The sequence below is a fragment of the Caenorhabditis elegans genome, chromosome II (assembly GCF_000002985.6).
Source record: "Caenorhabditis elegans chromosome II".
Taxonomy (NCBI): domain Eukaryota; kingdom Metazoa; phylum Nematoda; class Chromadorea; order Rhabditida; family Rhabditidae; genus Caenorhabditis; species Caenorhabditis elegans.
The window spans coordinates 1,067,462-1,079,134 of NC_003280.10; the positions used below are offsets into that span (position 1 = coordinate 1,067,462).

Genomic DNA, 11,673 nt, shown 5'->3' on the forward strand with positions numbered 1-11,673 from the left:
GTGGAGCGTGCTTCGTTTTTTAAAAATTAATTTATTTCATTTATTCTCATTATTTCACTGATTTTCTACATTTTCTATGTTTTTTCCCTCGGAAAATGGAAGAAATAAACAAGAAAAATGAAGAATGATCACTAAATATTAACTGAAAATGCGTAACACTGTGATATTCTGAGTTCCGACGACGAAGAGTCTGAAATTATTATATTTGACAGTTTTAGGAATTTTCAGTTAATTTTTAGTGATCATTCTTCATTTTTCTTGTTTATTTCTTCCATTTTCCGAGGAAAAAACAGAGTAAATGAAAAAAATCAGTGAAATAATGAGAATAAATGAAAAAAATTAATAAAAATAATGCAAGCACGCTCCACCGAACAAATCCAATTGGCGGAATTTCAAAAATAATTAGGTGAAAACTGTGATTTTTCCAATTTTCAAAAAATCATATAAAATCTAGAAAATTTTTTTGAATTTTTTTTGTCATGATATTCGGTCATTGTGGTACCATAGGCATGTTTTAAAACAATTTCCCCACTGAGCGTAGTCCACCTTTAAAACAAAAACTCCACAAACTCTACTCCCCCTGTAATATTAATTCATTTCTAATACTAATTAGTTTCTCATTCTAAACGAATCTACAAATGCCAACCTATATTTCAGGTTTTACATATAATAACTATTAACAAGCTATTCTGGATTATGGGTGGCTTAAAGCTAGGTTTCAATTACATATTAAAAAAAAAATTTCAAAATGAATTCGTGGTTATATTAGGTCACCAAATAAGTTCCGGGTCAAAAATCATAACTTTTTTCGCCTTTTATCGATTTTTTTGAAACTTTGAGAATTTATGTTATCAACTATGATCTTTCATTTTGATATGGTCACAAAAATTTTTGACCGCCCGGTGTGCCCTAACTCAGAGCCAATTTTTTCAGGCATTTTTCTGATCTCGCTTCTTCGCAGCTTTGAACTAAGGTTTATGTGCGGATTTTACTTTGTTTAGAATACATTGTAAAAAAACTAAAAAAGTTTGGAAAAAATCCGTCCAAAAAATTTTTTTTGGTCGGTCGTCAAAAAATTTTTGATTTTTTTTCAAAATTTTTTTTTTCGAAAATTCTTGATTTTTCATACAAAAATGATGTAGTCATGTGTGAACTATTTTTACACATACAAAACTTTTTAACTAAGTTCGTCACACTCAAATGATAATAGAAAACATAATTTTTTCGAAGAATTTTTGAGTTTTTTGAGCATTTCTCGAGATCCAAATTTCAAATTAAAATGTTTTGTATGTTTAAAAATAGTTTACACATGGGTACATCATTTTTATACTAAAAATCTATAACTTTCAAAAAAAAATTTTTTTGAAATTTTTTTTGGACGGATTTTTTTCCAAACTTTTGTTAATTTCTTACAATGTATTCTAAACAAAGTAAAATCCGCACACAAACCTTAGTTCAAATCTGCAAAGAAGCGGGATCAGAAAAATGCCTGAAAAAATTGGCTCCGAGTTGGGGCACTCCGGGTGGTCAAAAATTTTTGTGACCATTTCAAAATGAAAGATCATGGTTGATAACATAAATTCCCAAAGTTTCAAAAAAATATATAAAAGGCAAAAGAAGTTATGATCTTTGACCCGGAACTTATTTGGTGACCTAATATCACTTTACTTTTATATATTAATTCATTGCTAATGTTAATTGATTCCTCATGATGAGTCAGGATTTCCTTGTTGGAGGCTGTCAGTACAAATTTTATCAGCAATTGAAACGGAGAACCTGTTTTTGCCTAGGTGGACAAAGATGAGATCAAGGCCTCTGTCAAAGATTTAAAAAATCAATCATGATAGTGAATGACTTGAAAATTTTCGATCAAACTTTACCAGATTTTCTGAAATTTTGATAATCTACTCCGTACTGTTTTTAATTATATTCTTCTTTTTTCCAAATGACAGTTTTTCGGAAACTTTCAAGATCCCAAAAGTGTGTTGAGTCTTAAATTACGATATTCGGTCATTTTAGGGTATTATGAGTAGATTTATACAAAATCCAGAATAATAAATATTTATTATTACATGTGATAAAACACGAAAGTATTTTGGACATTCAGTTTCAACATTTTTAATTGAAAACACAATTCAAAGTAAATGTACACAAATAAAACAGTTCCTATGATCTTTTTTTGATGATTTTGAACATGGCATCAAATTCGAAAACAGTGAACTCTTTGGTCATTGCGCCAAAAATAATATCAAAGTTGAAGCCTGCCGTATTTCTGAGAATTCCAATCTCTTCAAGATCTGGGTTCACTCCGTTTATCCAATGTTTCGAAAACAAATTGATATCCTTATCCGATAATTGATCACTAACATGTATAATTTTGGCGCGATTCGTGGCAAGCAAGTCGTTTAAAGTTACATCGATTTCGAAGAATTTAAGTGATGGGAATTTCTGACACAAAATTCGTTGTAGTTGAGACGGGGTCAATCTTCGATGAATGCTGTCGACTATGTGGAGTTCCTTGGTAGGTAAAAATGTATTGATGAGTTCAACGGCACGATCCATATCAGAAATGCCTTGGGTGATCAGAATGGATATCTCGATACCTTTCAAGCATTGCTTTGCCTTTTCAAATTGAGCTTTGTCAAATTGATCTTCAACGTGCCGGTAACACAAATCAATTTTCAATGGGTTGATGATGTACAGAAAGTGATTTAACAAACTCCATGCATCAAATTGTGGCGCAGGAAATGTGGTGGTTATAGCATGGCGTTGGTAAGATTCTAGAGCTCTCAGTTGTCCGTTGTTGAATGCACAAGTCACTCTATTTTTATAGCCAGTAATTTCATAGCTAATCTCGTTATCTTGCAATAAAATTCGGCTCTTTTGAGACTATGGAACTCTCTGATAAAGTTCTTAGTTTTCTTGGAAACCGTTGAGAAGCAAAATCACAGTGCATTTTTTACTACAAAAGCTGGAACAGAGTATGTGATTGCGCGTCGTGGTGTTTGCGGACTCTGTAAATGCGCTCCACCGGACAAATTTTTTAAAATTATTTTTTGCTGTTATTTTTAATGTTTTTTGCCGTTTTCTTGTTTTTTTTTTTACTTTTTTGTGAAAAAACTGAAAGAAAAAATATTTTTTGAGTTACAGAGTTCAGTTATCGACTCGTAAAGCCAAGCGAAGCGGATATCGACTTGATCAAATGAAAAAAGTCGAAAAAGGTATGTTTTTTTAAAAGAAAACCCCATTTTTTTGGCGAAGACGCGCTCTCCGCAGTTCATCTCTGCGTTACTTCCCAGGAGAAATTTCTCCTGGGAAGTTAGCGATGGTGCGCGATTACTGTTCATTTGGCAGAGGGGGGACGAGGCGAGCTCGTGGAAGAAGTTTCTAATTTTTTCACTAAATCGTCGGTACGGACCTACTAATCGGTTTGAAATATTCGAAACCTTCGGTTATTATCTCAGTCTATTTTTTTTCTGCAAAAATATCGAAAATACAGTGAAAATTCAAAATTTTTTCAAAAAAGTTGAATTTTTTGGCGAAGAAGTTTCTAATTTTTTACTAAATTGTCGGTACGGACCTACTAATCGATTTAAAACACTCGAAACCAGGTTATTATCTCCTAATTGAATTTTCGAAAAATTAGTCGATTTGGTAAGTAAACTTTATTTAAATTTGCCTACTTTTTCCAATTAAATTTGAAATTTTTCAGAATGAGGAGGATCAGAGTGCAGCGAAGCCAATCTCACCATCTCCATCCGTTGTATCCCGTTATAAGGCTCTCCATTCAATGTATAATCCAAAGACTTGAATCTGATTTTGAATTTCATATAAAATTAGGGTATCTTTCGAAAATTTTTTTAAAATTTCATTTTTTCTGAATTCCTAAACATCGAAATCTTAATTTATAACCTTTTTTCTGTTATATTGTAAATATTAATTAATATATTACAGCTCTGTAGTAGCAAAAATTCGCATTTCCGCAGTAATATTTTTTGTTTTCCGATTTCCTTTGTTTTTTCGTTATTCTTTAATTTTAATTTACCAAATAATAAATATTTTATTAATATTCTATGAATTTTGTTTCATTAAAATCAATAAAAACCACTGAAATCCTCATTTCTGTAGAAAAAAAAACGACTAAAAAGTGTTTACTACGGTCGACAATGTGTGCGCATTAGACGCAAACACCGCGACGCACTTTTGCATGCACAATCTTGAAAAAGTTTACGACAATGTAGAGAAAAATGCGCCGTGAAAATCTGGAATAAAATTTAATTACCAAAAATACATTTAAAAAAAGGAAAATAACTCACTGCTCAAGAACTCCCATTCTGAGTAGGACATCTTTCAGGTTATCCTGTGGAAGGCAAAGAATTTGGAAGGGAGAGACAACGACCATCACTGGAGAAGCATTATGAGCAGAATGAGCGGTGGTAGGGGGTCAGAGGGCCTAGGGGGTCTGGCGAGCAATTGGTGTAATATTGGAGGGGTGGGTATCTTGGAAAGGGTCTCTTAGCGACCTACAAATCTATAAGACAACTTGGCCTGGAATACATAATCAATTTTACCGATTACGACTGGTTGACAACATTATAAAGCTAATAGAAAGAGAGAAATTGTTGTTTCATATTAAGATGAAGGAGTACTTATTTGTATTTATTGTAAGAAGAAGAAAATGTAATTAAAAAAATTCAAGAGTTCAAATTGTTCGCTCAAAATTCTAAAATTGATTTTTTTTAAACTTCAAATTTTAGTTTCCAAATTCTTTGTGCCAAAATTCCAAAATTCAAAATTTTGGATTGAATTTCAAGTATACAATTTCCGGTTGCTCAAAATTCAATTTTTTTAGATTTTTTTCATTTTTTTCAGCTTGAAAAAGACGAATCCGGTTGCATATTCATAGATCGGTCCCCGAAACACTTTGACATAATTCTTAACTATATGAGAGATGGTGACGTCACCGTTACAAAAAATCATGAAGAAGTGATGGCAGAAGCAAAATTCTATCTTCTTGAAGAACTTGTCAAATTGTGCAAGCCAGTTCTGCCTTCTCGAGGATTTAAAATTTCGATCATCAATGACGAACAACTATTGCAAATTCTTGCGGAAGAGCCGCTAAAGGTAGGTAGAAATTTTTTTTTGGTGGGGAAATTGCTTTAAAACATGCCTATAGTACCACAATGACCAAATATCATAGTAAAAAAATTTAAACAATTTTTCTAAAATTTTTATGATTTTTTGAAAATTGAACAAATCTCGAATTGCATCAAATTCCTATTTGAATTACCGCCAATAGTTCGATGTTCGATGGAGCGCGCTTGCATTATTTTAACTTTTATTTATCAATTTTTCTTATTTTTGATTGATTTTTCATGTTTTTTGAGTAATTTTACTGGAAATTTAATGAAAAATTCAAGATAAATGTAGATTGTTCACTAAAAATAATTGAAAACAGAGAAATAACATTTTTCAACGACGTTGAGCCTGAAATAATCTATTTCAAAGATTTAGGCTTTAGCGCCCGCTTTTTAAAGAAGGAGTATCGTCAATGGGGAAATTGTTTTAAAATGTAGTATTTGTATTCAAACTTCCAATTATTGCAAAAGAAAAACGGGAAAAATCCGTTAACATTCAGCATTTTCAGTCAGAAAAATAGTCGAAAAATCTTTAAAATTTCACTAGAAAATCCTAGGCCACCAGAGTCAATCAAATTTTTATTCTGTTGTGTATTGTATTTTTAATAAGTACTTAATACAACTCCTTTATCTCAGTTTTCTTAAACTTTTTGAGAAAGAAATACAAATTAAACTTTCAAATAATTACATTTAAATCAAAATTTCGTTGAACGAATATGGCCTAGAAATCGTGTGGTGGCCTAGGTTTCATATGCGCGCGAAATTCAAATTCAGCCACTTTCAGCCACTTTCGTCGATTTTAGCGGCGAATTGCTCAATGTTAACGGATTTTTCCCGTTTCTCTTTTGCAATAATATGAAGTTTAAGCACCAATACTACATTTTAAAACAATTTCCCCATTGACGATACTCCTTCTTTAATGAAAAATTTACATTTATCTTGAATTTTTAATAAAATATTCAGTTTACTCAAAAAAACATGAAAAATCAATCAAAAATAAGAAAAATTGATAAATAAAAGTTAAAATAATGCAAGCGCGCTCCATCGAACATCGAACTATTGGCGGTAATTCAAATAGGAATTTGATGCAATTCGAGATTTTTTCAACTTTCAAAAAATCATATAAAATTTAGATAAATTTTTTTACCGTGATATTTGGACATTTTGGGGCCAAAAGGGTGGTTTTTAGCAAATTCCCCACTGGCACTACTCCACATTTAATTTTTTTTTTAATCGTGTTTTATCTTGCAGCCCGTTCTCCTAATATTATACCGCTTCAACGAAAAAATGTATTTACCGGAGAATACTCTTCTCTACGGCATTGTTTTATATTTCTCCCCTAGATTTGAAGTATATTTCAGGGAGTTTACAGGGATAGTAACAATTTTCAAAACTTTTTTTCAAAACTTTTGAATTTTTCAGAAAAGAACGATAACGCCTATGAGAATGGATGGAGTGCGAGAATAATTACCTGGCCAGCTGGGCCTTATAAAGTTATTCCTGGCCCGAGTGGCAATGACATTGGAGAAACTAATGTGGATTTTTCGGAAAGACTGGACAACTTTGTCAGTGAATTTCTTAAAACACATGTGCAGATGCTCAGTGTTGAAGAGCAATATAAATTGTTTATGAACAGTTAATTGTAATAATAATATTGTATGTTATGTGTTGCACTTTTTTTTGAATTTCGAGAGTAAATTTAATTTTAATTTAAATTTATTAAAAGTTAAAATTTAATTTAAAAATTTAAAATTACATCAAAATTTAAGAAAAATTAATTAACAAAACTTAAAATTTAATTAAAACTAACTTCTTTTTTTTAATTTTGAGAAACTAGCAAATTATTGGGAAAAATTTAAATCTAATCTCTCAAATTTGAGGCACAAATTTCATGTTCAAAATTTCAAATCTTAGGAGTCTAAATCCTGATTTTCAAGTTTTTTTTGTGTTAAAAAATTTAAAAATGTTTTATTTTTTGAGTCAAATTCAAGGCTTCATGTTCAAATATGTGCCTCAAAAAGGCACAAAGTTTTCAAATTCAAATTTTTTTTATCGCCCTAAAATTAAATTCTTAAATTTTTATGTTGCTTCATTTTCATCATCATTTTTGTACCATTATTTCAAATAAAATTTATTTTAAAATAGTTTCCAAAGCAAACAAAATCAATAAGCAGAAACAAGCTTGATCTCGTAGAAAACCGAACAAAAATTGACGAAATTGCACACAATGCAGAGAATCGATGTGACCATGTTGATGGATACCAGAAGGATGATCAGTTTGCAGAAGTATATGAAGGTGATCACAGACTGCAAGACACAGTAATTTTAAGAACAATTTTTGTAGAAAAAATTTGGAAAAAAAATTTTTGAAAAATTTTTTTCGAAATTTTTTTGAAAATTTTTTCTACAAAAAAAATTTTCAATTAATTTTTTGCTAACTTTTATCTAAATTTTTAGGATTAAAAAAAAATAAATAAAAAATTGCTCTTTTTTTAGTTTTCAGTACCCGCGGGGTACTGTAACTCACATTGAAATAGATATGAAATCGCAGATATCGTTTTTGGTCCTGAAGCACACATATCAGGGCGGAAATCGACGAGATGAACCAGAGAAAGTTGATCGTAACTAGGACAAGTAGAATTGGTCTGAAAATTTATAATTTTAAATTTGGAAAAAAATTAATTTTTGAAAAAAAATTTTTATAAAACTTTTTTTCTAATTTAAAAAAACACTGTTCTCTAAAAACCACATAATTACCTCACTGCATTATGTACAAACTCAATATCAAAATCCAAAGAAACTGGCGCAAGGCCAAGTAGAAAGAACAGGCTAATCAGGACTTGTAGGGTCAGAAAAATTATGCACCGGATTTTGAATTTCCCGAAATTTTCCGGGTTTTCTGGCATTTTAGAAGTGGAAAGTTTCAAAAAATGAATGAATTACGACTTACCAATGGCAATATAAACATATAATTTGAAATTTGATATGATTAGGTCATATTACTTACTTCAAAAACTAAACACGAGAGCAGGAAACTTTCTGGAATAATTTCATTGATTGGGTGGTTTTTTGAAGGGATTCCGTAGTTTTGATAGAATTTTAAGTAAAATTTTCAGATTCTACGTCCAAAAATACCTCACATCCTAAGTTTTCAGGATTCTAGCTCAATTTTTTGAAAATTGGCTGAGCAGCGACTCACGACGTGGGATCGTGATACGGAGGCTTCTGAAAGCTGTGAAGATGGAGCTACGAGGTTGAAAACTTGTGAGCAAAGATTTTACACTATACTTATAATAAATTCTATCATTCTACGCGGAAAAAAATTCTCAAAGATATTTACGATGTTCCCAAATTTTCAGGCTTTCGCTTTTTTTTTGTTGGAAAATTTTAAGAATTATTTTAAATTTTGAAGAGTTGATTTTACTACTCAGATAAACTGGAGTCACGGCAGAGCGACAGAAAATCACTTCTAATCAGCAAAAGCTAGTAAAGCCATAGTTTATCAGCAGAGAACCACTGCTAATTAGCAGGTCATTGCTAATTAGCTAAAAAGCACTGCTAATTAGCAGAAACCCACTGCTAACTAGCAGAACATTGATTATTGATTTTATTTTGTTTTTTCTTCGTCGTATTTCACATATTTCATTTTTTTGACCTTTTTTTATTGTATTTTTTGTGTGATATGTTATCAATATGTGTTAATTGTTAATTCCAGTGTGTTTTTCAAAGATTTGTATCATTCCCGGCTAGAAACGGAGGATTATGGCCAGAAATCCAAGAACAACAGTTCGAAGAATTTTGAATTCAGCACCCCGGAGTCTTCTGATTCAAAGCGTGACAATAGTTGCTCTAGGTAAATTTTTTAAATGATTTTATTGGGACTAAATAACTACTTTCAGACCCGACGGACAATAATCATGGTTCTCACCAGCCGGGAAGCAATGGTCCATCAAATTCAAGCACCCAGGCCGATAACTTCGAGACGGAAACAACTGCAGATGAAGAACGACAAAAGGAAGATGGTGTAGAAGATGAACTCGAAGACGAAGAAACAACAGGATTCATTGATGAAGACGGGGAAATTCGTTATCCGGTCGATGAAGTGGGAAATTACGAGATCGATCAAGAAGCTGAAACCGATGAGTCATTTTATTTGGACACTCAACGCGATTCTTCTCTATGCGACGAGCGAAGTCAACTGTGTCGTTCTCTGAGCGATCAAAATCTGAGAACAACTTTTTTCCTCATCACTACTACCAACTCGAAAGCAGCCATTTTGAGATATCTACATTTTCACAATGTTTCACAAGATAGCATTCTCAGAAAATTGCTACTGAATGACTCTCATCTAACACTTGTAGAAGTATGTAATTTATGTGCGCAGAATATCGAACTGTAGGTTTATTATAAAACTAAATTTCTGAAATATATCATTACAGATGCAAATGTGAAGATATGCAAGAGAAATGCCAACTAATTTTCGGAGATCTCAAGAAATGGCTCGAAGTTATATTGAATAGTTTTGCGAATATCATGATGAAGACTAAAACAACTATTTTGGAAGGGTATAATAGCTCCAGTCCAATAAATAAGGGTATCTTTAAAAAAAAGCTACTCAGCGAAATGGCAGATAATGAAATGTGGATGCACTTCGAGAGTAGCTTCGACGGAATCAAAGTACATAAAAATGGAAAGTAAGTATCTTAGTTTGATGGCTCTAAAAATTTTAATTGGTTTTCAGTCATAACATTTGGCCATATAGTTTACTCAATTTGGATCTCGAAGACGTTCATCGAGCTTCTCCCCAGGCCCTCATTTTAGCAGCGTTATTCATCGGGTTCAAAAATCCGACAACGAAAATTCATGATAGACTTACACAATGGATTCTGCTCCAAATGGACGAACATGTCTTCTTCTCAGAGGGAGTGGCCTGGAAAGCGGATCTCACGTGTGCCAATCATGACGATCCAGTGAGATGAAAATTCAGAATTTTGAAAACAAGTGTTTGGTTTCAGGCACGACGAATCGTATACAATCAGTGTGGACTCCGATCATCAGGTTCTTGCAACTTTTGCTTAAACCAGGAAACTGAGTGCAAAATCAATGATGAGTATACAACACGTAAGCATCATGAAAACTATTATTAAAAAAATAATCACCTCTTTATAGTACGCGAAAATCTCACCGGATCGTGCCCTTCGACTATGAACGATGGCCTTCGTCAAAGAAACCAGCATTCTCATTTCCACAAGCATGTTTTGTATATGCATCTATGCCCGGTTGACTTGTTTCATTGTTTTGAAGAAGGAATTTTAAGCAATATCAATACAGGTCACTAGTAATGCCCGAATGCTCCCGAAACGTGTTCATTTTTCAGCATTATTCTCCAAAGGGAAATGGAATTTGTTCCCGTCAAAATCGGTGGATTTTTCATCAACACCTTCGCTTCCATCTCGATTTCGTTCGTTGTCCGGCAAAGCTTCACAGTGTACTGGTTCTGAGAAAGCACTGGTAAAAAGATTCGTTCAGCTAATTTCTGCAAAGTGAACACACATTTAGATTTTCGAGTCGATAGTTGTAGCAGCTGCATTTTCCGGTGAACTTGGAGGTGTACCATCGGCTATCATTCTCAGCATTCATGGACTTTATCGTCTTTGCATAGAACCCCAATCAATCACTGACGAGACTCTTCATTTGAAAGTTAGTTTTTATTGTTTTTGCTTGAAAAAAGTAGACCATTCTTTACAGATTGAACAAATCAGCAAATCCATCGAAGTTTTAATTGTGAAACGAGCACCGGAAATGTTGAATGGGATCAAAGTACATGTATGGAAATTGTCGTCAACTAACACCCATTACTATTTTGCAGCAAGTGTTGTACCACCTTGCAAGAATGACTGAGCTGTACGGTAGCTTATTTCCATTGTCAACTCAATGGTTCGAGTACTTCTATCACACTATTCAAAGAACTTTAGTTCCGGAAATTTACAATGGACTGGGCATGAGCATCATGAGAAAGTGAGAAAATTAGAGCACAATAGGGAGCAAGAATGTTTTTACAGAATGTCGGCTCTTCAAGAGATCAAAACCGAAGCTGCATTCCGTCTACACACAAATCACCAGTTTCGAACAGAAGCGAACTTGAAAATGTGCTATGAACTTGGATTATTAAGGCGACTCAAACGAATATCGGTTGTTCCGACCCCTCCGCAGTACCAACAGTTTTGCGAGACCGGGGATGTTTTCCTTAATGTTGTATACCACGACGGCATCAGATATTCGAATTATTGCAACAAAAAGACAGATGACTCAAATGTTACGTTTATCGAATATGCTCGCGTACGATTTGCAAAGATTATTGGGATGCTGTTGAAGGAAAACAACACTGATCTTCGTTTTATTTTGAAGAAATACTGCAACACAAATGATCATTTGATTGACATATCGAACAAGTTATATGAAGAGGATGTACCGCAAATGCATATTCAAAACTGGGTTGATTCAGTTTCAAAATCGAGTTTCGGAGGTCGTGTCA

General features: G+C 32.9%; 3 protein-coding genes and 1 long non-coding RNA gene across 4 annotated transcripts; 2 read left to right on the forward strand and 2 right to left on the reverse strand.

The window, feature by feature from the left end:
- Positions 1 to 3,713: 3,713 nt before the first annotated feature.
- K02E7.12 (uncharacterized protein) lies at positions 3,714 to 3,881 on the forward strand (the record flags this gene model as incomplete). The annotated part of the gene is made up of 1 exon (NM_001381321.1): positions 3,714 to 3,881. The coding sequence occupies one exon, from the start codon at positions 3,714 to 3,716 to the stop codon at positions 3,879 to 3,881; it is 168 nt and encodes a 55-aa protein (NP_001367457.1).
- Positions 3,882 to 4,045: 164 nt separating this feature from the next.
- linc-13 lies at positions 4,046 to 4,378 on the reverse strand. Its single transcript, NR_101659.1, has 2 exons — positions 4,317 to 4,378; positions 4,046 to 4,262 (listed from the first exon to the last, which is right to left on the reverse strand). It is a non-coding gene; the product is annotated as a long non-coding RNA linc-13 (long non-coding RNA).
- Positions 4,379 to 4,944: 566 nt separating this feature from the next.
- K02E7.4 (BTB domain-containing protein) lies at positions 4,945 to 6,551 on the forward strand (the record flags this gene model as incomplete). The annotated part of the gene is made up of 2 exons (NM_001392998.1): positions 4,945 to 5,124; positions 6,390 to 6,551. The coding sequence occupies 2 exons, from the start codon at positions 4,945 to 4,947 to the stop codon at positions 6,549 to 6,551; spliced, it is 342 nt and encodes a 113-aa protein (NP_001379635.1).
- A 697-nt stretch (positions 6,552 to 7,248) lies between these two features.
- On the reverse strand, positions 7,249 to 8,063 carry K02E7.11 (uncharacterized protein). The gene is made up of 3 exons (NM_061505.4): positions 7,896 to 8,063; positions 7,666 to 7,783; positions 7,249 to 7,445 (listed from the first exon to the last, which is right to left on the reverse strand). Exons 1-3 carry the CDS (start codon positions 8,042 to 8,044, stop codon positions 7,302 to 7,304), a joined length of 411 nt encoding a protein of 136 aa, NP_493906.1. The 5' UTR covers positions 8,045 to 8,063; the 3' UTR covers positions 7,249 to 7,301.
- Positions 8,064 to 11,673: the final 3,610 nt, after the last annotated feature.